The following is a 26,764-nucleotide window of genomic DNA, read 5'->3' as shown; positions in this document are numbered from 1 at the left end:
AAAATGCCACAGATGCCACAAGCAATGAGGGAGCGTGCAATTGGCATGCTGACAGCAGGAATGTCAACCAGATCTGTCGCCCGTGCATTGAATGTTCATTTCTCAACCATAAGCCGTCTCCACAGGCGTTTCAGAGAATATGGCAGCACATCCAACCGGCCTAACAACCGCAGACCTCGTGTAACCACACCAGCCCAGGACCTCCACATCCAGCAGGTTCACCTCCAAGATTGTCTGAGACCAGCCACCCAGACAGCTGCTGGAACAATTGGTTTGCACAACCAAACAATTTCTGCACAAACTGTCAGAAACCGTCTCAGGGACGCTCAACTGCATGCCCGTCGTCCTCATCGGGGTCTTGACCTGACTCCAGCTTGTCGCCGTAACAGACTTGTGTGGGCAAATGCTCACATTCGATGGCGTCTGGCACGTTGGAGAGGTGTGCGCTTCACGGATGAATCATGGTTCACATTGTTCAGGGCAGATGGCAGCTGAGAATGTCCCAGTTCTTGCATAACCAGCATACTCACTGGACATGTCACCCATTGAGCAGGTTCGGGATGTGCTTGACCGGCGTATACGACAGCGTGTACCAGTTCCCACGAATATCCAACAACCTCGCACAGCCATTGAAGTGGAGTGGACCAACATTCCACAGGCCACAATTGACAATCTGATAGACTCCATGCGACGATGTGTTGCACTGCATGAGGCAAATGGTGGTCACACCAGATACTGACCGGTTCTGGGTCCCCAGACCCCCAATAGCGCAAAAAAACTGCACATTCCAGGGTGGCCTTTTGTTGTGGGCAGTCTGAGGTACACCTGTGCACTACTCATGATGTCAGATCAGCATCCTGATGTGGCACACCTGTGAGGTGGGATGGATTATCTCAATATAGCAGATGTGCCCACTACCACACATTTGGACTGATTTGTGACCACTGTTTGGGAGGGATGGTTATATTGTGTATCTGGAATGAATTTTAGGTCTCTACGTCCATCCCATGGGGAATGGGAGCAGTAACAAAGGTGTTGCGTTTATATTTTTGTTGAGTGTAATTAATTAAATGTGGCAATAAATAAACATTGTAAATAATGAATTAATTATTGGCACATTTAATTAATTATTTAATAATGTATTTAATTAATTCATTTTGGCACTATTGTCCCCTTCATGTCTCGCGTTGAAATCATCTTATCTGTCAGCCTCACCCATCAAACTGGGACTTGTGTCAAGCCAGCCTCCAGTTTGTTTTACGTTTCCTGTGTATTCAAAGTATTACGGGAATGGATGTGGAAACCGGATTTCAAAATAAAAGCCAACGTCGAGTGAATTAACAGATATGTTAAGAACATAATAACATATAATTTAGGCTTTTTTTTTTTTTTACAAACTCTAATGTTAGATCTATATGACACAGCCTTGTACCCTAATTGTGCCCTGTCACTATCAAGGCCATCTTATTTTGGATTTCAAAGTAAAAGCCCTGTGAATCTTCATTTTTGAACTACTCTTTAAATGACTTAATAATGCTCTTAAAAGCAAAAGTCGTATTTCCAAATACTATTTGAACTTTATATCAACACTTTCCAACCACAGTCTTTTTCACAGTGATACCATATCAATATCAAGTAAGTCTGATTTTGCCTTTCACAGTAATGGCCCTTTGAAATTGCTGATATTTGACTTAATCTTTTAACGATTCAAAATGCTCTAAAATGAAAAATTCTTGTTTCCACAGGGTAATTCCACCTTAGATCAACAGTATACAGCCCCACAGTGATACCATATCAATATCAAGTCATTCTGATTATGCCTTCCAAAATAAAAGCCTTCTTAAATTGTCCATAATTGACCTAACTTTCAGTGATTTCAAAATGCACTAAAAAGGAAAATTCCTGTTTCCACAGGGTAATTCCACTCCAGATCAACAGTATACAGCCCCACAGGGATACCATATCAATATCAAGTCATTCTGATTATGCCTTCCAAAATAAATGCCCTTTCAAATTGAGCATATACAACCTACTTTTTTAACGATTTCAAAATGTTCTTAAACAGAATTTTGCTGTTTCCACAGGATAATTTCACTTTAGGTCAACAGTATACAACCTCACGATGTTACCATATCAATATCAAGTCATTCTGATTTTGCTTTCAAAAATAAAAGCATTTTCAAACTGCCCATATCTGACTTGATCCTGGAACAATTTCAAAATGCTCTAAAATGGAAAATTCCTGTTTCCACAGGGTAATTCCACTTTAGATCAACAGTATACAGCCCCACAGTGATACCATATCAATATCAAGTCATTCTGATTATGCCTTCCAAAGTAAAAGACTTTTCAAATTGCCAAGATACGACCTACTCTTTTAAAGATTTCAAAATGCTCTAAAAGTGAAAATTGCTGTTTCCACAGGATAATTTCACTTTAGGTCAACAGTATACAGCCCCTCAGTGATACCATATCAATTTCAAGTAATTCTGATTATGCCTTCCAAAATAATGGCCTGTTGAAAATGCCCATAATTTACTTAACTTTCAGTGATTTCAGAATGCTCTAAAAAGGAAGATTTCAGTTTCCACAGGGTAATTCCACTTTAGATCAACAGTATACAACCTCACGATGTTACCATGTCAATTTCAAGTCAGTCTGATTTTGCTTTTCAAAATAAAAGCATTTTCAATTTGCCCATATATGACTTACTCTTGGAGCGAATTCAAAATGCTCTAAGATGGAAAATTGCTGTTTCCACAGCATAATTCCACTTTAGATCAATAGTATCCAACCCCACAGTGATACCATATCAATATCAAATCAGTCTGATGTTGCCTTCCAAAATAAAAGACTTTTCAAATTGCCGATATACGACCTACTCTTTTAAAGAATTCAGAACGCTCTAAAAATGAAAATTGCTCTTTCCACAGGATGAATCCATGTTAGATCAAAAGTGTACAACCACACCATGGTACTATGTCAATTTCAAGTCATTCTGATTTTGCCTTCCAAAATAATGGCCTGTTGAAAATGCCCATAACTTACCTAACTTTCAGTGATTTCAGAATGCTCTAAAAAGGAAATTTTCTGTTTCCACAGAATAATTTCACTTTAAATCAACAGTATACAACCTCACGATGTTACCATGTCAATTTCAAGTCATTCTGATTTTGCTTTCCAAAATAAAAGCCTTTTCAAATTGCCCATATACGACCTACTCTTTTAACGATTTCAAAATGCTCTTAAATGAAAAATTCATGTTTCAACAGGACAATTCCACTTTAGATCAACAGTATACAACCCCACAGAGAAACGATGTTAAGATCAAGTCACTCTGATTTTGCCTTCCAAAATAAAAATATTTTCAAATTGCCCGTAGACGACCTACTCTTTTAACGATTTCAAAATGCTCTTAAATTGAAAGATGCTGTTTCCACAGGATAATTCCACTTTAGATCAACAGTATCCAACCCGACAGTAAAACCATGTAAATTTCATGTTGGTCTGATTTCGCCTTTCAAATTAATGGCCCGTCGAATTTGTCCATATGTGATATACTCTTTCAATTATTTCAGAATGTTTTAAAAATGAAAATTGCTGTTTCCACGGGATAATTTCACTCAAGATCGACAGTGCACACTATCACGGTGATATCAAGTCAATTTGCCTTTCAAAGTAATGGTCCATTGAAATTGTCCATGTATGACCCACTCTTTCACTGACTTCAGAATCCTATTAAAAGCAAAGTTGCTGTTTCCACAAGTTCATTTCACTCTACATTGACAGTATACAACCCCACAGTTTTATCACGTCAGTATCGGAATTATAATTGTTCATTTGGTACTTTTAATAATTAAACGCGGATGCTGTTAACAGGACAATTACTGTTTCCACTAAGTAATTGGAGTTCATGCAAACCATACACAACCTCTACAGTGGTAACATCTCAATCTCAAATCAATCTCGTTTTTCATTTCAGAGTACAAGCCTTTTGACTTTGTTTATAGGAGCTTCTCTTTCCACAACTTCAGAATGGCATTAAATGGAAAGTTCCAGCTTCTATGAATTAATACCAGTTTGTGCCAACACATATCATTGCATATAATCTAACAGTGGAGTTGGTGACCATACTTTTCGGTGACATTAGAATGCTGTTAAATAGGAAAATCCCTGTTCCCATGCAATAATTTTTCCTCTAAATCAATAATATACTCCCTCAAAGTTGTACACTGTGAAAATCAAGTCTTTCTTGTTTTGGCTTTAAAAATAATCGCCCTGGAAATGGTTTGCAAGCTGTTTTGTAATTTCTTTATTTAGAATGACATCTTTCCACAGACTTGAAATATGAACGTACTATCAATTACAACCTAGTGGCAATTTCAGCTTCCTTTTACATCATCTTTATGATTCAATTCTGTCATAATCAATTGAGTCTGATTTTGCTTTTCAAAATGAAAACCCAATATGTGTTGAAACAGCAATTTTCATTTTTAAAACATTCTGAAATAATTGAAAGAGTATATCACATATGGACAAATTCGACGGGCCATTAATTTGAAAGGCGAAATCAGACCAACATGAAATTTACATGGTTTTACTGTCGGGTTGGATACTGTTGATCTAAAGTGGAATTATCCTGTGGAAACAGCATCTTTCAATTTAAGAGCATTTTGAAATCGTTAAAAGAGTAGGTCGTCTACGGGCAATTTGAAAATACTTTTATTTTGGAAGGCAAAATCAGAGTGACTTGATCTTAACATCGTATCTCTGTGGGGTTGTATACTGTTGACCTAAAGTGGAATTGTCCTGTTGAAACATGAATTTTTCATTTAAGAGCATTTTGAAATCGTTAAAAGAGTAGGTCGTATATGGGCAATTTGAAAAAGCTTTTATTTTGAAAAGCAAAATCAGACTGACTTGAAATTGACATGGTAACATCGTGAGGTTGTATACTGTTGACCTAAAGTGAAATTATTCTGTGGAAACAGCAAAATTCTGTTTAAGAACATTTTGAAATCGTTAAAAAAGTAGGTCGTATATGCTCAATTTGAAAGGGCATTTATTTTGGAAGGCATAATCAGAATGACTTGATATTGATATGGTATCACTGTGGGGCTGTATACTGTTGATCTGGAGTGGAATTACCCTGTGGAAACAGGAAATTTCCATTTTAGAGCATTTTGAAATCACTGAAAGGTAGGTCAATTATGGACAATTTAAAAAGGCTTTTATTTTGGAAGGCATAATCAGAATGACTTGATATTGATATGGTATCACTGTGAAAAAGACTGTGGTTGGAAAGTGTTGATATAAAGTTCAAATAGTATTTGGAAATACGACTTTTGCTTTTAAGAGCATTATTAAGTCATTGAAAGAGTAGTTCAAAAATGAAGATTCACAAGGCTTTTACTTTGAAATCCAAAATAAGATGGCCTTGATAGTGACAGGGCACAACTAGGGCACAAGGCTGTGTCATATAGATCTAACATTAGAGTTTGTAAAATAAAAAAAAAGCCTAAATTATATGTTATTATGTTCTTAACATATCTGTTAATTCACTCGACGTTGGCTTTTATTTTGAAATCCGGTTTCCACATCCATTCCCGTAATACTTTGAATACACAGGAAACGTAAAACAAACTGGAGGCTGGCTTGACTGCAAGTCTCGAATTGGAGGCTGGCTTGACACCAGTAAACTGGGGGGGAACGCGGCCACTGCAGCTTCTATAACATTTGATTGGTTGCCGTGCAAAGTAAGTCAAGACAGGTCGATCTTAGATAATCGATTGCTTGTGTGAACTTGGGGCAGCCAGGTATCTCAGAATGCATTTCAAATCACAGGCAGCAATGTTGGTGGTGTAAAGTTTTGAAATACCCCGTTTTTCTGTCACCAGCTACACTTTTAATAGTGTTTTAGCCGCGAATGTAGCGCCGTAATCTTCACACATCTGGTCAGGTTGTCGACATAGAACATGTTTGCAAAAGTGCTCAGCTAACAGTCAGCTGACAGAGTGCACCGAGCTCACAGCCCCGGTGTTCCAGCTTCACTGTTTGTTTTTTGGGGAGAAAGGGGGGTTAACCGGTTTGTTTACATATTTCACTCTCCGTGTTCCACATGTTGCATTCGCAGATTCTCATTTTCACCAAACGATCGTCTCTTTCCGCCTGGTCTTGTGTCTCTGTGCTTCTGTAACATAAAGAACGAGCTGACATTTTTCTCACGACACCAGCGATCAGCTCAACAGGCCCTCAGTTTACCTGCATGCATCCTCCTCCTCACCTGTCAGCTGTTTAACACCTGCTGCTAGTTCAAGAAACACGCCCACGTGACCTGGTGATAGTCACAGTTTAACTGTGCTCGATATAACGCAATGTCGGCGCATAGTATTTTCCCCGAGCGCAGAGCTGCTGGAGCTTGTTTCCCTACAGAGCACTTTATAGGCGAACCCACTTTATCAGCGGCTGATGTCCAATCACCGGCACACAGCTTTGAAACCTCACCTGAGTTTTAGCTCTTAGTGGTTAAATGTCTCCAGTTGTTCCGAGTTCTCTCTGACTGTCTCCTTGGTGCATTTAAACCCCTGTTCCTCCCTGTCCTCGTCGTCTGTTGCCTTCGTCTCCATTATCAGTCATCATAATTTTACCGTCTCTGTGCAAGTCTGCAAATTTCTGTATTAAATCATAACATTCTTAAATTCATCAAGTCTCTCTGTGCCTGGGTCCTCATCACAAAACATGACATCACTGTTTTGTACATTTTAACACAATTTAATCCCACATTTGTGAAAGAAAAGCAAAACACTTTTTTAAAGTCTGTAATAAAACCATCAAATCTGATAAAGGTTATTTAAATGCTGCAGAAGAAGAATGGATTGGAATAAAAAAAAAAATACATATCCTAACCTTAATTACTGCGGGAGAATAATGAATGATGCTCATAGTGAGTAAAAAGTAAACTGAGTGCATTTTTTGGACAGAGATTCACTTTTAAAGTGTATGTATAATATAATACAGATACATAAAAATACACTCCAAAAATAGAGTCCTTGAAATGTACAAATGTACAAAATATTGATTAAAAAAAATTATAAAAATGGAGGCAACTTTGCCTATGGTACAATGTATGAAAAGATCTTTACTGCAGATGCTACTATGACTCTGAAGATTTTTTATTTTATTTTAAACCATGTCACCTCACCTTGAGGTTGGCAAATCTGTCACTTTTGGTGGTCAAGTCTCTCAAGCAGGTTAACAGTTTCTGTTTTGCCTGTCACTCTTCCCTGTCTGTTTTCATACCTGGTTCTTCCTGACCTTGTACTCTCTCCTCATGTTCCCCCCATACCTCTTTCCCTCTTTGGACTGACAATAATACACAAATAGATTGTATTCAATTAGATGAAAAAATTACATTAATGTGAAAAAAAAATATTATTAAGATCACTAGTAAAAAAAAAAGTCCTCTCTCAGTGTACTTTCAACCAAAAGGCAAATAACCCAACCACATGTACATCTAATAAAAGATATAAATATTGAAACACTGATCCAACATTATCCTTTGTTGACAGATCATTTGTTCTTACACTTTTACCTGAATGTTGCTTCTGGGTATCATATTGGCACATATGACAAAATAACCAGCTTCTCTCTTTCCATTTCAAACAGGACAGTGGTAACAGCAGCAGGCTACGGACAATGTTAAGTTTTAGATTTTAAATAGTCTGTATAAATGTCAATGGGAGCAACAGGACAGTCAAATGTAGCTGATTTTACTACAGAGCAGGACGGATTGTAGGGTAGCAAACATAGTCGGGAAACAAGTTTTCAACACTGCAGGTTACCTGGTGTAATGTTTTTCAGCTAAAAAGAAACATGGCCTGACTCCTACCTAACTATATAAAGAGTAACTGAAGGTTAAATGCAGCTAATATGTCTTGTTTTAAGCCAGATGCTCACACCTCCACTCAGCTGCGTCTCAGCCACTATAGCTCTTGCAGCAACAGCGCTAGAGCCAGAGTAGGGGAGAGGCGAGCTGGAACAAACCATTTTTTGGGTGGTGGGAGGGGGTTATCTATACTTTTGTTGTTAAAATGTTACGTCTCAACCAAGTACTGAATGATTTTTATATTTTTAGTAGTGTGTCACACAAACAGCAAAACTATTGTCAAAAAAAAGAGTAAAAAATCTTTGGGGTGCTTTGATTCATTTTGGGGGTGCTGAAGCACCATTTTGGGGGTGCCATGTTCTGACTGAGAGATTTTTGAAACTAATTCAAATGTACAGCTCTGCTATCACTTCCAACATAAATGAAGACAGAAAACTAAACAGCAGTGACGTTTGCAGGGTTACTGAAGTTGGGCGACCTGGTATATAATGTTGTGCTACGTGATTGTGTCATCCAGTTTTACTACCCCAGTCGGGTTGTTTGAGTTCGAGCGGATGCCGTTTGGTCTGTGCAATGCACCCGCTACATTTCAACGCCTGATGCAGCACTGTTTGAGTGGACAGATTGCAGAGTCTTTATTGGTGTACTTAGATGACATTATCATTTATTCACCTGACTTTTCGTCTCATTTACAGCATCTAGATGAAGTGTTTCAGAGGCTGTGGCGTCATGGGTTGAAGTTACAGCCGAACAAGTGCGAGTTCCTGCAACAGGAGGTGAAATTTCTGGGGCATGTAGTGGATAAGTATGGTGTAAGACCAGACCCTGATAAGATTTCTGCAGTGATGGATTGGCCGGTCCCTGATACCATCAGACAAGTCAGATCCTTTTTGGGCCTGGCTGGCTACTACAGACGTTTTGTGTCCGCGAGCACCTGTTTTAGCATACGCAGATTACTCCCTTCCCTTTATTGTGTATACTGATGCCAGTGGGTGCGGGTTGGGAGCCGTTCTGGCGCAGGTTCAAGAAGGTCAAGAAAGGGTAATAGCGTACGCCAGCAGAAGCTTACACCACACGGAACGGAATGACGCGAACTATAGTTCCTTCAAGTTGGAGCTGTTAGCCCTTAAGTGGGCAGTTACCGAAAAGTTTAAAGACTATCTGACTGGTGCACGATTCGTTGTGTATACTGATAATAACCCTGTGGCCCATTTACAGACTGCTCGCTTGGGCGCAGTAGAACAACGTTGGGTTGCCCAGCTGGCCTCTTTCGACTACGAGATCAAGTATCGTTCGGGTAAGAGCAATATTAATGCTGATGCCCTTTCTCGATTCCCCACTGTCCCAGCAGAGCACCTGGAGGGGGCTGGATCAGAGCGTGGAGTCACTTCAGCAGCCATTGAATTGACCTGTGAGGTAGAGGGGAGTGACTGGGTAGAAGCACAAGTTCACGATCCGGATATTCAAGTGGTAAAACAACTTCTGGAAGCTCAGGTCGCACCCACAAAGTCAGAACGTCAGGCATTGTCGCATGGTGTGCGGCGACTCCTACAGCAGCAAAAAAGACTTTTTATTAAAGACGGAGTACTGTGCCGTAAAGTGTCGGACGAATATACCCAGGAGACTCGTTATCAAGTTGTGTGTCCTAGTTCCAGGTGCCATGAGGTGTGGCGGAAGATCCATGAGGCTGCTGCCCATGCGGGGGTAGATCGAACCCTCTCTCGGATACGGCAGCGGTTCTACTGGGTTAACATGGAAGCGCAGGTACATCAGTTTCATCTGGGTTGTGTCCCCTGTAGTCTACAAAAGGAGAGGGTAGAACCTAGGGCTCCACTGCACCCTATTTCGGTCTCATACCCTTTGGAGGTTGTAGGCATGGATTTCCTGTCCTTAGGTCGACCAACTGACACTTATCAAAATATACTTGTGGTGACTGATCTGTTTACGCGGTTCGCTTGGGCTATCCCTACAATAAACCAAACAGCAGAGACTACAGTAAAGGCTTTGTGGAAGTACAGTGGGGCAAAAAAGTATTTAGTCAGCCACCGATTGTGCAAGTTCCCCCACTTAAAATGATGACAGAGGTCAGTAATTTGCACCAGAGGTACACTTCAACTGTGAGAGACAGAATGTGAAAAAAAAATCCATGAATTCACATGGTAGGATTTGTAAAGAATTTATTCATAAATTCGGGTGGAAAATAAGTATTTGGTCACCTCAAACATGGAAAATCTCTGGCTCTCACAGACCTGTAACGTCTTCTGTAAGACGCTTTTCTGTCCCCCACTCGTTACCTGTATGAATGGCACCTGTTTGAACTCATCATCTGTATAAAAGACACCTGTCCACAGCCTCAAACAGTCAGACTCCAAACTCCGCCATGGCCAAGACCAAAGAGCTTTCGAAGGACACCAGGAAAAGTATTGTAGACCTGCACCAGACTGGGAAGAGTGAATCTACAATAGGCAAGCAGCTTGGTGTGAAAAAATCAACTGTGGGAGCAATCATCAGAAAATGGAAGACATACAAGACCACTGATAATCTCCCACGATCTGGGGCTCCACGCAAGATCTCATCCCGTGGGGTCAAAATGATCATGAGAACGGTGAGCAAAGATCCCAGAACCACACGGGGGGACCTGGTGAATGACCTGCAGAGAGCTGGGACCAAAGTAACAAAGGTCACCATCAGTAACACACTACAACAGCAGGGAATCAAATCCCGCAGTGCCAGACGTGTTCCGCTGCTGAAGCCAGTGCATGTCCAGGCCCGTCTGAAGTTTGCCAGAGAGCACATGGATGATACAGCAGAGGATTGGGAGAATGTCATGTGGTCAGATGAAACCAAAGTAGAACTTTTTGGTATAAACTCAACTCATCGTGTTTGGAGGAAGAAGAATACTGAGTTGCATCCCAAGAACACCATACCTACTGTGAAGCATGGGGGTGGAAACATCATGCTATGGGGCTGTTTTTCTGCCAAGGGGACAGGACGACTGATCCGTGTTAAGGACAGAATGAATGGGGCCATGTATCGTGAGATTTTGAGCCAAAACCTCCTTCCATCAGTGAGAACTTTGAAGATGAAACGAGGCTGGGTCTTCCAACATGACAATGATCCAAAACACACCGCCCGGGCAACAAAGGAGTGGCTCCGTAAGAAGCATTTGAAAGTCCTGGAGTGGCCTAGCCAGTCTCCAGACCTCAACCCCATAGAAAATCTGTGGCGGGAGTTGAAAGTCCGTGTTGCTCGGCGACAGCCCCAAAACATCACTGCTCTCGAGAAGATCTGCATGGAGGAATGGGCCAAAATACCAGCTACTGTGTGTGCAAACCTGGTAAAGACCTATAGTAAACGTTTGACCTCTGTTATTGCCAACAAAGGTTATGTTACAAAGTATTGAGTTGTATTTTTGTTATTGACCAAATACTTATTTTCCACCCTGATTTACGAATAAATTCTTTACAAATCCTACCATGTGGATTCATGGATTTTTTTTTTCACATTCTGTCTCTCACAGTTGAAGTGTACCTCTGGTGCAAATTACTGACCTCTGTCATCATTTTAGGTGGGGGAACTTGCACAATCGGTGGCTGACTAAATACTTTTTTGCCCCACTGTATGTGATACAGCCGTTCGGTTGCCCAGGCCGACTCCACCCCGACCGTGGGTCTAATTTCGAATCTGCATTAATGAAACAGCTTTGTGATACCTATGGTATAGCCAAAAGCCGTACGACACCTTACCACCCTGCAGGGAATGGTAGTGTAGAACGTTTCAATCAGACCCTATTGAACATGCTCCGCTCCCTAGAATCAGTTAGGCAGAGCCAGTGGGTAGGAAATCTGCCGGAACTCGTTCATGCTTATAATAATACTATCCATAGTTCCACAGGTTATGCGCCTGCCTATTTGATGTTTGGTCGACACTTGCGACTTCCTGTGGACGTGGTGTTAGGCGTGGCCCCCCAGCAGGCGAGGCAGGATGTAAGTGAGTGGGTGTATTCTCATCAACAGAAACTCTCCCTAGCTTACCGTTTGGCTGGGCAGAGGATGTATAGTGCGGCCTCCCAACACAAAAGCCAGTATGAGAAAAGAGGCTGTACCCTCCCATTGTTGCCCGGAGAGAGAGTCTGGGTACGTGACCGAAACAGACAGGGCGAAGGAAAACTGTGCTCCTGGTGGTCTCCTGAGCCATATGTGGTGTTGGAACAGGTGGGAGATGCGGGCTTAGCGTATAAGGTCAAACCAGAAAAGGGGGGTAATATACAAACTTTACATAGGAATGCCTTAAAAGTGTGCATTGCTCCTCAAACAGACTTTACCCCTCCTACGGAGGAGCCAACCACAGGCCCTTCGGATTTCCCAGCGCCAGTGTTTTATGGGTTTTTACCCCTTACTGACTGTGTGTCACCTCACCAGAGTGATTCAGGTATGTCCCTTAGACGGTCCATTAGGACCACGCGTGGGATTCCACCAGAGCGTTATAGGGAGATGGAGCATTAGCAGGGACTGCTAATATTTCAGTGTGGGGGGATGTCATCCAGAGAAGGACGGATGTTGTTTTGCTGTGCTGTATTTTAATGTGAAGTGTACTTATTTATATTTTTATATTGCATGTACTGGTTATATTTTGTGCAGTGTTTTATTTAGATTGCATGTTTTGGTTATACCGTCAAATTGTCCTGGAGAGACTCCGCCTTTCCCCATTTTTACTAATTGGACACACCTGAGAGGAAAGGCAGTGTAATTTACAGAGTGCTGAGTGACACATAAGAGGGTTGGAGCTTGGCGTTCGAGGAGGACGGACAGCACCAGCGACTAGGGACGCGGAGCGAACAGCAGTAGTAACGAGAGCCCAGCTTGTGCACTGCGGGAGAGCAGAGGCGGCGAGACAGCTGGTGCCGATTTGCAGTTTTAAAGAAGCGGCCGGCGGAGTTGAGAGCTCTGCCCACCCGGGGTAAGTCTTCGACTTAGCCCCTTTTATTGAATGAAAATTGCCGAAAAGAATAGTGACTGCCGCTCCCTCCCTTTCTTCAGCGTACCAGGACGCGGAATGCGGGGAGGAAGGCGAGGACTCCGCTGGGTTTCCCTTTTACATCACTTCGCTGGACTTTTTTAGTTCTTTGTGACTTTTATATCGTGGCGGATGCCACTAGACTTTTAATGTTGTGTTTTATTGCTTTTTATTGTGTTACCCCTTGGCCAAGGTTGTTTTAATTCATTTTGCATTTTTAACTATTTAAATATAATAAATTATATTTTAATTATACAGTTTTTTAATCGTGTGCTTTCCCTTGGCGGCTCCACTGCTCTGTCCGTTTGGAGGAAGGTTTCCTTCCTTTAAAAAAAAAAGACACTGTGGAAATAAAATCACCTTCGCTCCGTTACAATTGCTAGCGACACAGCTATGTTAGCATAACATTAGCACAGTGAAGCTGGAGGATGAACCACAACTTTTTTTCCACTCATTAAAAGTTAACATGAGGGATTCTGGTGGTCAGGGACAAATGCAATCGCATAGCAGGCCAAACTTCAGTCAGGAGAACAACTGAGATTATTCATCCACAATACGAGGTTAGTTATTAATATACTGCAACAACATGGGAATAGAGCAGCTGCGAGAGAATTCAACATTAATGAATCAATGTTACGGAAGTGGAGGAAGCGCAGTTTTTGGCTTTCCCCATATTCCAAAAGTGCTTCATCTCTTTGCTATGACTGTTGCCCGGAATAATTTGCAGATGATAATGGTTGTAGCCACACTGCCATGCTTTTGACCAAAACAGGCGCAGCTTGATGACATCATCACATGTGCTATCCCGATAGAGCGGTATAGTCAAAATCTCTATCTTTGGCCAAATTTATATTGTTTCTATCGTATATCATTTCTATCGCCCACTCCTACATGACAGAAACACCAACGTTATTTCTTTTATGCGTTTATACGCAGGTCACGCTGATTACTGAACAAAAACCCAAAGATCGGCTGTTAATCAGATTTATTTGCTCGCTCTCCTCTTTAAACATGTTTTTAATGTTAGTTATAATTCAGAATTGTTGACTGAAACACGTAGGACAGATAAGGAAATAAAAACCCGACAAATATAACCTCAGTAAATGAAGTCAGTGTACTGCGGGGGTTATGGCAGCTGTGCCTGCGCTTTGTCGGCGGTGGGACTGAGCTGGGCAGACATCATCGAAGCACTTTTGCAAAGAGGCTCTATCTTGACAAACCGACCAGAAATCTAAAGATTAAACCACTGCATTCTCTGCTAAAAAAAAAATATTAAAACGGTATTTGGTGACACACAAACAGGGTTTTTCAAAGTTCAGTTCTGTTAGTTGTTTCCCGCTGACATCGGGGGAGCAATGTTTGTCCAGTCTAAGATCAAACAAGGTCAGACACATGTCAGGTGTGCTTGAACAGTCACCTTATTGTAGGTATCCTCTGCAGTTAGCTTAGCAATGGTACGTGTTTCTGTAAAGCCTCATAGTCAGGGAGAGTCAATAAGGAAAAAGGCCCCAAATTTTAGACACTCCTGCACAGCCCTCTTCCAGAAGCAGCCAATCATCAGTGATTGCACTATAATTACATCCTGCACCAAATGCACCTGTAAATGTGGACCATCTCTAAAGAAGACGACCATAACCATAGCATTATGTTTTCAGCTCACACCAGGCTGCACAGCACAGCTGCCTTTATAATGATAAAAACTAAACGTAATCTTTGAGTACGAAGCCGTTACTTACATCCATTTTATCTTTTAATGTCCTAGTATGGTGAGAATAGTTTTATTTAACACCATAAAGCAAAGTCATCATTTTTAAATGAAAAGATTTACATTTTAATATAAATGTTTTGAATGATGTATAAGGAAAAGACTAAATGGAATATTTCCAAATGAGGGTGCTGGATCTCAGGATGCTAATAGACTGTTATTCATATATACTCGTATGTGTTACAAATTATATGAAGAATAAACCACACAATGACAATCTTTTTTTAAATTTATGATAGAATGACAATATTAAACAATGGAAAAGCCCTAAACATTACAGGAAAACCTCAACATTGAAATTTGAGTCAGCACAGTATATAAACACGATGGGAGTGAGAGACAGAGAGGAGAAGTAGTGCTCCGTGCATCATGGCAAGTCCCCCAGCAAATACAGACTATGACAGCATAACTGAAGCATGGGTTGACAAAAGGCACATTTTGAGCCTAACCTTAAAAGAAGAAATCATTTGTGTCCTGAGCAGTGGTGGAGCGGGGGGTGGCTTAAGCCCGGGTGGTTTTTTCAGAAGCCCGGGGTCTTTTGGAGTGTAATTTTTTCATAGTTAGATGCCTGGCTGACAACTGTATAAAGCAAAAAACTACATACAATATACGAAGCACATAGCGCACACTGTGGGAATTTACGACTGTGCGTAAATCCCCCCTAATATTGGTATGATCCGAGCTCAGGCACTAAGCGGGGCGGGGCAGCTGCTGCCTACGAGTGCGCTGTTAGAGAAGCGCAGCCAGGCAGACAGAGGAGAACTGAAGTTCGACCAGGTACCAAAGCAAATCATCCGTACTGTACAAATAATGTAAATATGACGGTGAATCACGAAAGCTTGATATCAGACTGATCACTTGACCCATATTACGTTACTTGGTCTTTAAGTGAATCAACAAACGGCGAAATGAAAAGTGGAACAACAACAATGCTGTTTCTTTAGAGAGTCTTAGCTTACATGTGTGTTTATTTCATATTTTCAGTTGTTACCCTCCACGGCTAAATAAATCGGTTTCAGTAATGCACTGATATACAAGAATGGACATAAGGAGCTTCTTTCAAAGAAAAAACTCAGGTAGTATTTTATATATTATGCTTTGTATGTTGTTCAGTATATTTCTATGCAAAACAAGAGGAACTTCAACACACAGCAGTACATTCACAGTTGAAACCAGATATTTACATACACTTTATGGAAAACACAAGAACATTTTTTTACTGTACAATATCAATTTAGAGTAAACTTGTTTTGTTTTGGATAAATAAATATTGAAATATCTTTTGAATTAGTTAAATGTCAGAATAAAGAGAGACAGAGCTTCTATTTTTTATCACTTTCGTCAAATTTAGGGTTACATGTACACTAAGTTTATTGTTCATTAATAAGAAAACTGCAGACGATTCCATTCTGAGCTGAAGAAGCTTCTGATTGGTTAGTAGAGTCCATGTGAGTAAATTGGTGGCACAGCTGTGGATGCATATAAGGCAAAACACAGAGCCTGTTTCTGTGACATGGGAAAATTAAGAGATGTCAACCAAAACACCAGAAAAAGAACTGTGGAGCTCCATAAGTGTGGCTCAGTTTGAATACAATTTGGTGCCATTTACAATTAAGAAATACAGATAGTTTCTCTCTTTACTCTTAAAGTTAACAAATATGTTTTTATATTTATCAATCTAAAAAAAATAAACATTTAGTCTGATTTGATGTTACAATTAAAAAAGTGTTTGTGTTTTGATCTGAAGAGTACATAAATATCTGGTTTCAACTGTATATTTGATGATTGTCAGCACAAAGAGGGAGAGAGAGGAACAGAGAGGGAGATGGAGAATGAGGACAGAACAGAGGTGGAACAAGAGCAGGTGAGACACACATGTTAGTAAAATGGTTGTTTACCAAAAGTATCACCGTATCATAGGTCCTCATGTATCTCGTACCTAGTGTTTCTTTTTAGGTTTGCTATTTTTCAAATTCTACATTTATTAACTTTTGCAGGCTTGTTTGCACAACAAGGCTAAATAATTATATAAACTTTTCTCAATCTAAATAGTGGACTTTGGTAGAATTAAAAACATAAGTGTAGTGCAGGTCTATGATGATTTTTAGTGCTACTATCATCTAGTTCTGATTGTGGTTCTGTCTTGGTTAAGTCCTCAGTACTCCTGATTTTGAACTGTTGTAGTCCTGTTTTAATTCCGGATCAGTTCTGTGTCTGGTTGAATTTGGGTTTAGTCCTCGTGTCTTGATACAGCCCGACTTTGTTCTGCCTTGCTGCTTAATTAAAAAACTAGTGTCATGAATCGCTGTGTGGCAGGCAGGCAAGCAGGAGTGGTGGATCCAAAATGCAGGACTCAGACACAGAAGTACAACTTAAAGCACAGCTTTATTGCTGGGAAAAACCTCTTACTAAACTAAACTCACCAAAAGACAAACAAAAACGCTGGTGGACTAAAACATTGTAGCAGAAATACTGAACTGGAGGCAAAACACACAGCTTGTTGAGGGTACGATGCGACACTGACTCAGAGAAACACAGGGTTTAAAAACACTGGGAAGTAACGAGGGGAATGAGACACAGAAGGAGAGCACAGCTGGGGGAAATCAGAACTGACGAGACAAGGAAGCGTAAACTGAACACATTCACATAAGACACAGACCTTCAAAGTAAAACAGGAACTATGACACAGAGACGCGAACTTGACACGGTGGAGACAGCAACTAAGAAACAGAGACATAACCAGTAAGGCAGAGGACTCGAACCAAAAGACAGAGGGAAACTCAAACATGCAGACACAGACTTACACAGAACAGAGGGGACACAGAGAGACATGAAGGGCAAGGGATCAAAACTAGAAACCATAGAATAAATCACACACAAGTACAATAATACAAAAATCACAAAGAACTAAAAATGCTGGGTCAGAAGACCCAGGACCCTGACAACTAGTTCAAGGTGTCCTGTATATGTGATATATATTTTTCCCTATATGAAGTCATTCTTTTTTTGAACAAAACTGAAAACAGAGCCAATTAATCTTTCAGTCATTTCTAAGCCCCCCCCAAAAAAAAAAAAAAAAAAAATCCCACATGCATACTACCCTTTAGGGCTAAGCCCCAGGTGTTTCAAATGTCTGGCTCCACCTCTGGTCCTGAGTCCAAACTGTGAGTAGGGCTGGGTATCGTCACTGATTTCTAGAATCGATTCAATTCCGATTCACAAGGTCCCGAATCGATTCGATCCACGATTCGATTTAATTCGATTCGATTTAAATCTGGGAAATTTTGACAGTCAGAAATATTATAATTCAGATCAGTACATTTACATATTTTTGTATCAATAAAAAGGAAGCTGACACACGCAAGACTTTATCACAGGTGTAAGCGTCACAGCAGATGCCTTTGTGTCAAAGTAGCTGAAGATAAAACACAGAAAAACATGAAGGTTTTCCTGGCCTGGGATTTATAAAAATATTCTGCAGTACATCAAAAACGAAAGAAAACCATTAATCTACATATGAACATTACCCATTAATCGATGAATCGATTATAAAAACCCACCCCTAACTGTGAGGTCAGGAGAGGGGACTGAGACCTGAAGCTTCTGCCTACCATTCTACTTTTAAAAACGCCAGAGTGCTGGGCTGTTGTTTTCATATTTTAACTAGCGAGATTTTCTGACGTATCTTTGGCAGATACCGTGATTTATTTCGACGATAAGAAAGCGCAGTGACAAATCAGGCTTTTATTTTGGAATAGTTTTTGAGAGATTAAATTTTAATGTGTAAAAAAAAAAAGTTCTGACAGTCCTTTAAAAAATGTGATATATGAAGTTGTTGTACTCATTATATATGTTCGACTTTGCACCTTAACATCAGCTGGTCGAGCAGAAAAAATATTCTGATTTGAGACTGAATCTATGGATGGAAGGTCAGTGTGTTTATGTTGAAGGGGTAGCAGTCGGCGGAAGTCGTGCTTCAGGAGGAGGAAGCTGACAGCATGTGGGATGAAGGCTGCGAAGCACACGCCGCACAGCAGCACGGAGGAGTAATGATGAGAGGCTGAGCTCTCCACAGCACAAATTCAGTTCTTACACGACTCGTCAGAAAATAGTTCAGCCATGTCGGGAGTGTTAGCACGGCTGCTCTTCTACCCCACGTTAGCCTACAACGTTGTCATGGAGAAGGTGTCCTCGAGACGGTGGTTTGACCGAGTGGATGAAACTGTGATCCTCGGAGCGCTGCCGTTCAGGTCCATGACCAAACAGGTCCGCCTGTCAAACACTGAAGCTGCTAGCTAGCGCTCGACTACGCTAACGACTCTTTAGACCAGCTGCCGAGCTAGCCTGCGCTAACGAGGCGGCATTGACTTTGTTCTAAACAAATGTTTTGACAAGTTGTTATAGTAGTGGTGGTGTGTGTGTGTACAATTTCAAAGAAATGCTGTAAAGACAGTAATATGCGAAGCCACAATTATGAAATAGTAACTCACAGTGAGTAGGTCATTTTCTCAATCAGCGAATATTGTGATTTGTGGGTGATTCTCACCATCTTCGATCCAGCTGAAGCAGAAACCGCTGTAACACCGCCTCAGTTATCTAACAAGCTAACATATCAGAAACAGAAACGGTCTCGCAGTTCAGTAGTTTTTGCCCATAGTTGGTCCTCTTGGATCATCAGACCTCTGACGGTCAACATGATTTATTAGGTTTGTTTTTCTTCAGTAGTCAGACAGAGCACACAGTGCAGTGTGCATCAGTAGAAAAACACTAAGACTAATGTTCATACTATGTTTAGCATTAATTCACACACCGCTGTTGCTATTGTTCTGCTGCTCTGTACCTCCGCCCCTTCCTTCACGATGCCCCATCAGTGCGTCCTGCCTACGGCCACTGTGGCCACTCCAGCACCACCCACAGATGCACATTTGGCCACTTATTTGTGTGTTTGAATACTTTGCACCCAAAAAGCTTTTGAATGGCCTTTTCCCGAGCTAAGGGCTTTCCTTTTATAAAAGTAATTTTGGTCCCAGCAAAGAAGCTTTTGGATAATTGTAGGACTGATTTCTAAAATGTTTTTGATTATTAAATGATAGGCAAACATCCCTTCCTCATTGTGAGGAATACAGCTTATTAATGTAAAGACTCTTACACAAGGAACATGCTACCATACCATACCACCTTTATTTATAAAGCACTTTAACATAAAACCAGAGTTCACAAAGTGCTGTACATGCAAAATGGCCTAAGTAAAGTAAATAAAAATAAGATAAAATAAATTAAATAACTAAAATAAATTAAAACAAATTGAGTCAACCCCTTTAATCAGTGCCAAAGGCTTCAGCGAATAAATATGTTTTAAGAAAACTTTTAAACTCAGAAAGAGAAGAGGCCTGTCTAACGTGCAAGGGCAGATCATTCCACAACTTTGGGTTGGCTGCGTAAAAATGCCATGAAACACACACTGAACGTTGTGCTTTTGTCACATTACACATACTGGATATTACCTGTTACATGATTAGAATAAGGACCACAGGCATCTTTCTCCTTAGCTCAGGTAAGATGCCTGTTTATGAGTGGCTGATATTATTGAAGTCGATGGCTGTGGTCCCTTTGCTGTGTACATTGTGACACTGACACCACCTTCAGTCTACTCCTTGGCAAACTCTCATGTCATGTGTGTTGTTTGTGTATACTTTTCCCTTCTAGTCAACTTCCCATAAATATTTGCACACTGTGAACTGACAGCTTTTGCAGCAGTGACTGTGGTGGCTTCTGGTGGTTGTTGAATTTTGCCATCTGAGCATCTGGTAAGTCAGCAGTCTTCCTCATGGCTGTGGACTCCAGATGAAATATTCTAATAATTTGACATACCAGATTTATGTTTTTTGTGATCATCAAAATGAAATAAAAAAAAATCTTGGAAAAAAATGAACTTTTACACAATATTGCCATTTTCTGAGATGCACCAGTGTTTGCATAAAGAGCAGAGAAGGAGACTGGAAATATATTTTGTCAAGACCTCATAAAAAATGGAATAAAGGAGAGAAAGAGTATTTAGAGTGCCGCTCTCGTGGCAGTTGCAGTTTTCAACTCTGAGAGCTGATGGCCTGTTTTTGCTTTTGCAGCTGGTGGAAACAGAAAATGTTCGAGGGGTGATCACCATGAACGAAGAGTACGAGACCAAATATTTCTGCAACTCAGCCCAGGTGAGTTCCCTTCGTTTGAGTCCCCATTATTAAGTTAACGTGCAGTGCATGGGGGCCCAGCCCTGGAGCAGGGTGCCGCCGGTGCATCGAGCCACCTGGGGGGCTCTTCAACTGGTGGGGGAGATTGTCACATCTTGCAGGAGCTTTCCTCTCCTCAGGAGCTCCCTCTGCAGGAGGGGGAGATACAGGAGAGGTGGAGGAAGATCTCAGCCTGGGTGTTTATTGTCTTATGTAGTCTGGAAGATGAGTGGATGGTGGGGTGGGTGCAGTTTTCTCTGTGGTGGGGTTGGGTGGACTGTCCCGGGCTCTGTGGGGCCGGGAGGCGCTGCTGCACTGGGCCCCGGTCTGGATGGGCCTGGGCCCCCTTTCCCTGGCGGGTCGCGGAGTATGGGGGTGCCTACTGGGGTCAGCGGGGGAGCTGGCCCCAGGGAGGGGTCACTTGCCCCTCCCTTCCTTCCCTCCCCATCTCCAGCTGCCTCCCTCTTCCCGCTCCACCACAACCACCCACACATGCAGGACCTTGGAGTAGGGGTATGTCACCAGGGTGCAGAGGAGGCTACCCCCCCCCCCCCCCTGTCCCCTTCTGGCTGCCTCTGCCTCAATTTTATCCCACAACTTAGACATTCACATTACTCACACTCTCATTACACATACATATAGGATCTTGGGGTACGATACACGGAATCCAAAGTACCATCAGGGTGTACACCCCACCCCTGGCGTCGTTGCCCACCTCTCAATTTTAAATACAGACATTGAGGGCTAGCAGGAGGGACCATGCGCTTACTTGCTGCTCTCTGGCAGGTAGCTCCATGCCCTCCTGGGTTTTAAATGCACCTTAGAACACACATGCATCAACACTACAATGAGCGGGTGGAGGGAGGTTTGGAGTCTTCTCTCACCCCCATTCTCTGCGACCTGCTGGAGCGGGGGGGGCTAGGAGGAGGAGTTGGCCGTCCGACTGCGGTCTGGAGTGTGGGGCCTTCCTGCTGCTGCGGAGTCGGGGCGGTCTGCCTCCCCCCACCGCAGGGAAAAGGGTAACACCACCTGGGTCTGGGTGCAGTTCCCCCCTCCAGGGGCAAGGGTACCTAGACCCGGTTTGTAGAGTACGCTTGGGGAGTGTGATCGTGTGTACAGCGTCTCTTTATGTCTGTTTCCACGTTGGTTGAGTGTGGAGTAAGTGCATATGAGAGCATGAGGGTGGGAATGGATGTTTGTATCTGTGTGTGCCTGTATGTCTGTGTCTATATGTCAGGTTGGGTGTCAGGCGCCACCTCTCTGGGGACATCTCAGGCCCTCCAAGGTATGGAGGCCTATCTCCCCCTACCACCACTTCCCCTGCCAGTGGCGGACTCCCTCAGACATCGGTGCGTTGGTGGTTCTTTGTGTCCGGGGATGGGCGTCCAGGTACACACTGGCTCACTCCTTGGCGGCCGCTTATCGGGACCTGGAGCCTGGGGCTCGCTCGGGCCACTTTGGAGGTGGGGTGCCCCCGGCCTCTCGGCCTGGGGCTCGGTCACTCAGGCACAGCTGGCTGCCGGCGGAGCTCACGGGCGCGTCACTGCAACCCCCCCTGGCTTCTGCTCCGCGGCTGCTGAGTGAGCCCTCATCTGGGACTCTCCTCAGCTCTTTCTGGGACAGTGGCGCGGCTGCCCCTGTGTTGGTCTTCCTTGGTCTCTTGTGTTCTGGGGGCCTCTGGATGTCTGGAGTTTTGATCTCCTCCATACCTGCTTCATGCCCTGGAGGACGGGGCTGTGGCCCCCCCACACCCTCTAGCAGATTATTACATGAAGGAACCTTTTAAAAAAACAAGCGCGTCCATGCTCACAGGTGTACACACGGGTGATCACACCCACAAACTACACCCTTTTTGGCTCCTACCTCAAAGCACACTGTGTTCTGTTGATCTTATATGCTGCACAATAATGTTTAATATTTAGTATTTACTGTCATATTCCCATATATCATTGTGATGTTGTTTATTCTATTACTCTTGTTCTCTTCTGCTTGTTTTCTTTTTTCTTTCTCAGCAGGTGACCCAGGTGATTGATATATGCATTTTTTTTTCTCTGCCCGTTCTGTTGGTTTTTGTCTTTTGCCCTTCTCCCCCGTCCCTCTTCTCAGCTGTTTCTCTTTCCCTCTTTCTTTCTCCCCTTCTTTCCCCCAGTCAAGTCTGTCCCGTATTCAGTAAGTGAAAATAAAATAAACAATAAAAGGTGAATCAAATGGACCATTACGGCAAGGCTGGGATGGTCAATTTGGTAAAGTAAATCCGTTGGGCATCTTTGTTTGCCTTTAGACAACAATTCTGATGGCAAAAGAGCCAAACGGGACAGGCCAAAAAAAAAAAAAAGTTAACGTGCAGTTTAATCGCCCTGCTCATATTTGAAATGACCCTGTGCTGTCATGCATATGCAAGATGAGTTAAATACTGATGTGTGATAGAAGTTCAAACCCTAACAGTGCCAAAGAGCCGCCCCTCATACACTGTGTCATTTATTGTTGCGGTGCTGGTGCAGGAGTGGCAGGCTGCTGGTGTGGAGCAGCTCAGGCTTAGCACTGTGGACCTGACTGGTGTCCCCAGCATGGAGAACCTCCACAGAGGCGTGGAGTTTGCACTGCAGCATAAAGAGCAGGGAACCAGTGTGTACGTGCACTGCAAGGCTGGACGTTCCCGGAGCGCCACATTAGCTGCCGCCTACCTCATACGGGTCAGTATGATGCATTCAGACTGCCACCTGCTGTTTGAACTGCAGACAGCACAAAAACCGAGTGGAGAGAAGAACATCCCACTTTTCATGGTAACGCAAGATAAAGCATAAAGAGCGGATAAAAAATAAAGAAATAAATAATAAATAGAATAATAAATTTACATTTGTTATGTTGGATAATTTTGAACAAATAAGAATAAGGTGGCAACAAATCCGTTTTTTACAGGAAGCAAATAATTATACTGCTATAAAATCTGAGCAGCGCATAAGCACTTTTAAGCACTTTTAAGTACTTTTAAGCACTTTTAAGTACTTTTAAGTACTTTTAAGTACTTTTAAGTACTGTGTAATTTCCTGGTAATTTAGCAGCAAAACAAACAATATTTCCCTGTATTTACGTCCTAAGTACGTGTTACTTTTTGTGGAGCAGGCAATATTACAGAGTGGCCTAAACGTGCCTATCCTGCATGTATTTTAGAGGAAAGGAGACACAATTTATACTGTAGGTAATTTTGAGTATTGCATAACTTATTTTAAGTCAGGGTCTCATATTTGCAGCCTGGGGGCCACTTGAAGAAATGTCATGCAGTTTGTCTTTGAAGTTCTTTAAAAAGCTGAGAATGACTGAATATGAAGGCAGCATGAGCAGAGAGCACAAACATGCTGAGGGATCAGCTGTTAGCTCAGTGACAGAGTCACACTCATGTCTGCAGTTTATTTTGTTAAACATGAACACAATGACAGCAGCAGTGCTGCCACGTGTGTGCACAGAGAGGACCAGTGTGTTTGTTTGGTGGTTCGATGAAAGGATTCAGTTTGTTACAATCTGCGTTCATGTTTGCAGTTTTGTCTCGTTATACAATATTTGAAATTTAAAAAACAAAACAAAACATTTTCAGAAATATTTGTGGGTGTTTTCTTGTTTGTTTCGTTTTTTATTACTACTTGAACACAAAGTGGTCTTCCAATGAGATGACATCGTTTCAGTTTCAGAGCCTGTTTTAAGTGGTGTGTAATTAGCTGGTAATTTTGCAGAAAAACAATATTTTTGATGCAGTTTTTGTGTTGACGGCTGTAAATGTTGAGTGACTTAACCTTCCCTTTTTACATCCTTATTTTGTTACACTGTGTACATGATGGATTTTCTGTTATTCAGTTGTTCTTTTTAACTTACAGTGTATTTAAAATTACTTACACTGTAAGCTGTGTCTCCTTTCCTGTAAAATACCCAGAAACTGGCCGAGGTTAATCCGCTTCATAATATGGCCCTCTCCCTGAACAGTACAGCATACTGCTAAATTACAATGTAATATATTTCTTTGTTTCCTGAAAAAACCCTGACTTTTTACCCTCTTATTCCAGCGTACTTACCTTTAAAGTATTTGTATGTAAATATAATCTCATGGTCATTTCAGATAAAACACATGCCACATTTAACTCCGTTTTTGACCCGTTTACCTCCACATGCACTGAACCACAGAGTGTTTAAGTCAATATTCCAGAGTGGTGACTGTATGAAACATGCTCAATACTGATGAGTCGCTCAGGCATCAAGCGACAGGTTTGCTGTGTTGACCGTTTGCTTTCCTGCTGACAGTTACACTGCTGGACTCCAGACGAGGCCTGTCAGAAGCTGGCATCTGTTCGACCGCACATCCTAGTACGCTCCGCTCAGCTGGAGATGCTGAGGAAGTACTACCAGCAGATATGTGCACAGTCCAGCTGAGAAAGTGGGGCAGTGTGTCGGACCTCATCGTGTTCCCACTGGAGGTGGGAGACGGCGACTCAGAGCCTTGATCAAAACAACTGTAACAGGAAATGCAACTGTTGCCTTTTCAGCAAGTGCTCTTTGGCATGTGTACAGCTGCAGAACAGAACATGTTGTTTATCTGTTTTTGTTACTCTTTAATATAATTTTGTTGAAAGAAAATTTTCTTTTTATAATTTGATTTCCAGCCACGTTATTCTGTTTTAACTAACAAACTAAGACAAATCACTGCAATGCTCTCCACATTTGTTTTTAAAAAAAGAAAACACTCCCCTCAGAGCCGGCTGACGTCAGCTGGAGTTTAGTCAACAGGATGAGAACACTGTAGTAAATAATTCAGTAATGAAGGTGTTTCTGTGTAGACTGGAAAATATTTGCTTTATATTTTTCTGCAGTGCCTCATAATGTAAAAAAATGACCATAAATAAATGTTTATGACAAAAAGAGTAATGGTGCTTCTTTATTTTCAGTAGTTTGTTCATATTGGCAAGCACATATTTAAATAAAGTTAGGATGTTCCAATGTGACAGTTATCAAGAAGGTTTAATATGAGGATGGAGTCCCCGAAGCAAACACACATGAAAAATGTTCAAGTGATAATACTGTTAGATTCTATTTCATGCAAACAAATAGAAAAATTAAATTGAAGTAAAACAAAATAAAACCTAAATCTAACTGTAGCGTGGACAAACATTCGGTCAACTTTTACATCCTAGTAGGGTAGCTGTTTATTGGAAGTTCATTTAACTTTAACATTTAATATTAGTTTCCACTGACACGCTGTTGGCTAACAGCACTGACTATTTTGTGCTGGATGATCTTCCTGACACAACCCTCCCCTTTAATCCAGACTTGAGAGGCCACTCGGCGTAGTCTGACTTGTCGACTGCCAGTGCTGCATCGTATCATGACACATTGTTATATAAATCATGGTATTTTAAGCATTTGCATGGTTTGGGGCTAAAAAATTACACGCGAGTGCCAAACTCAATTAATTAAATACATCTGTAAATAACTAAATGTAGCATGGATTAATTAAAAATTGAAATAATTTATTCAGTAATTACAGTTTTAAATATTTAATTATTTACAATTTTATTTAAAAATATTGAATTAGTAATTATTTAATGAAATCATTTGGCACTCTTAAAATGTGATGTTTGAATATTTCCGTTTCAGTGCATTTTCCAGGGCACGCTTTCAGGAGCAAAGTGAAGGAGGAGATGAAAGCAGCACAGCGGGAGGTGAAACGCTGCCTGAGGGAAGCAAAGGACACCTACAGGAGGAAGGTGGAGCAGAAGTTGGAGAGGAACAATATGAGGGAGGTCTGGAATGGTGTGAAAACCATCACAGGCCACAACACCAAGAAAAGCACAGTGGGGGGGGGGGACTGTGGAGAAGGCAAACGAACTC

The 26,764-nt window shown here is 41.7% G+C and overlaps 1 protein-coding gene and 1 long non-coding RNA gene across 2 annotated transcripts; both read left to right on the top strand.

Moving 5' to 3' along the window:
- The first annotated feature begins 15,359 nt into the window (after positions 1-15,359).
- Positions 15,360-16,572, top strand: LOC143419323 (uncharacterized). Its single transcript, XR_013099276.1, has 3 exons — positions 15,360-15,443; positions 15,651-15,742; positions 16,459-16,572. It is a non-coding gene; the product is annotated as an uncharacterized LOC143419323 (long non-coding RNA).
- A 2,062-nt stretch (positions 16,573-18,634) lies between these two features.
- On the top strand, positions 18,635-25,795 carry ptpmt1 (protein tyrosine phosphatase mitochondrial 1). The gene is made up of 4 exons (XM_004566348.4): positions 18,635-18,932; positions 20,792-20,872; positions 23,392-23,583; positions 25,181-25,795. The coding sequence occupies exons 1-4, from the start codon at positions 18,786-18,788 to the stop codon at positions 25,307-25,309; spliced, it is 549 nt and encodes a 182-aa protein (XP_004566405.3). The 5' UTR covers positions 18,635-18,785; the 3' UTR covers positions 25,310-25,795.
- The last annotated feature ends 969 nt before the right edge of the window (positions 25,796-26,764 follow it).

This window comes from Maylandia zebra, linkage group LG1 (assembly GCF_041146795.1).
Source record: "Maylandia zebra isolate NMK-2024a linkage group LG1, Mzebra_GT3a, whole genome shotgun sequence".
Taxonomy (NCBI): Eukaryota; Metazoa; Chordata; class Actinopteri; order Cichliformes; family Cichlidae; genus Maylandia; species Maylandia zebra.
The sequence above is the reverse complement of the archived record's forward strand: the minus strand, read 5'-3'. Positions and strand labels throughout refer to the sequence as shown.

Bases quoted from the DNA above. Each gene is read 5' to 3' on its own strand.
- ptpmt1 (XM_004566348.4), top strand. From the start codon at position 18,786: ATGTCGGGAGTGTTAGCACGGCTGCTCTTCTACCCCACGTTAGCCTAC. The intron at 20,873-23,391 runs GTGAGTTCCCTT...GTGCTGGTGCAG, and splicing joins ATTTCTGCAACTCAGCCCAG to GAGTGGCAGGCTGCTGGTGT. The intron at 23,584-25,180 runs GTCAGTATGATG...TCCTGCTGACAG, and splicing joins CTGCCGCCTACCTCATACGG to TTACACTGCTGGACTCCAGA.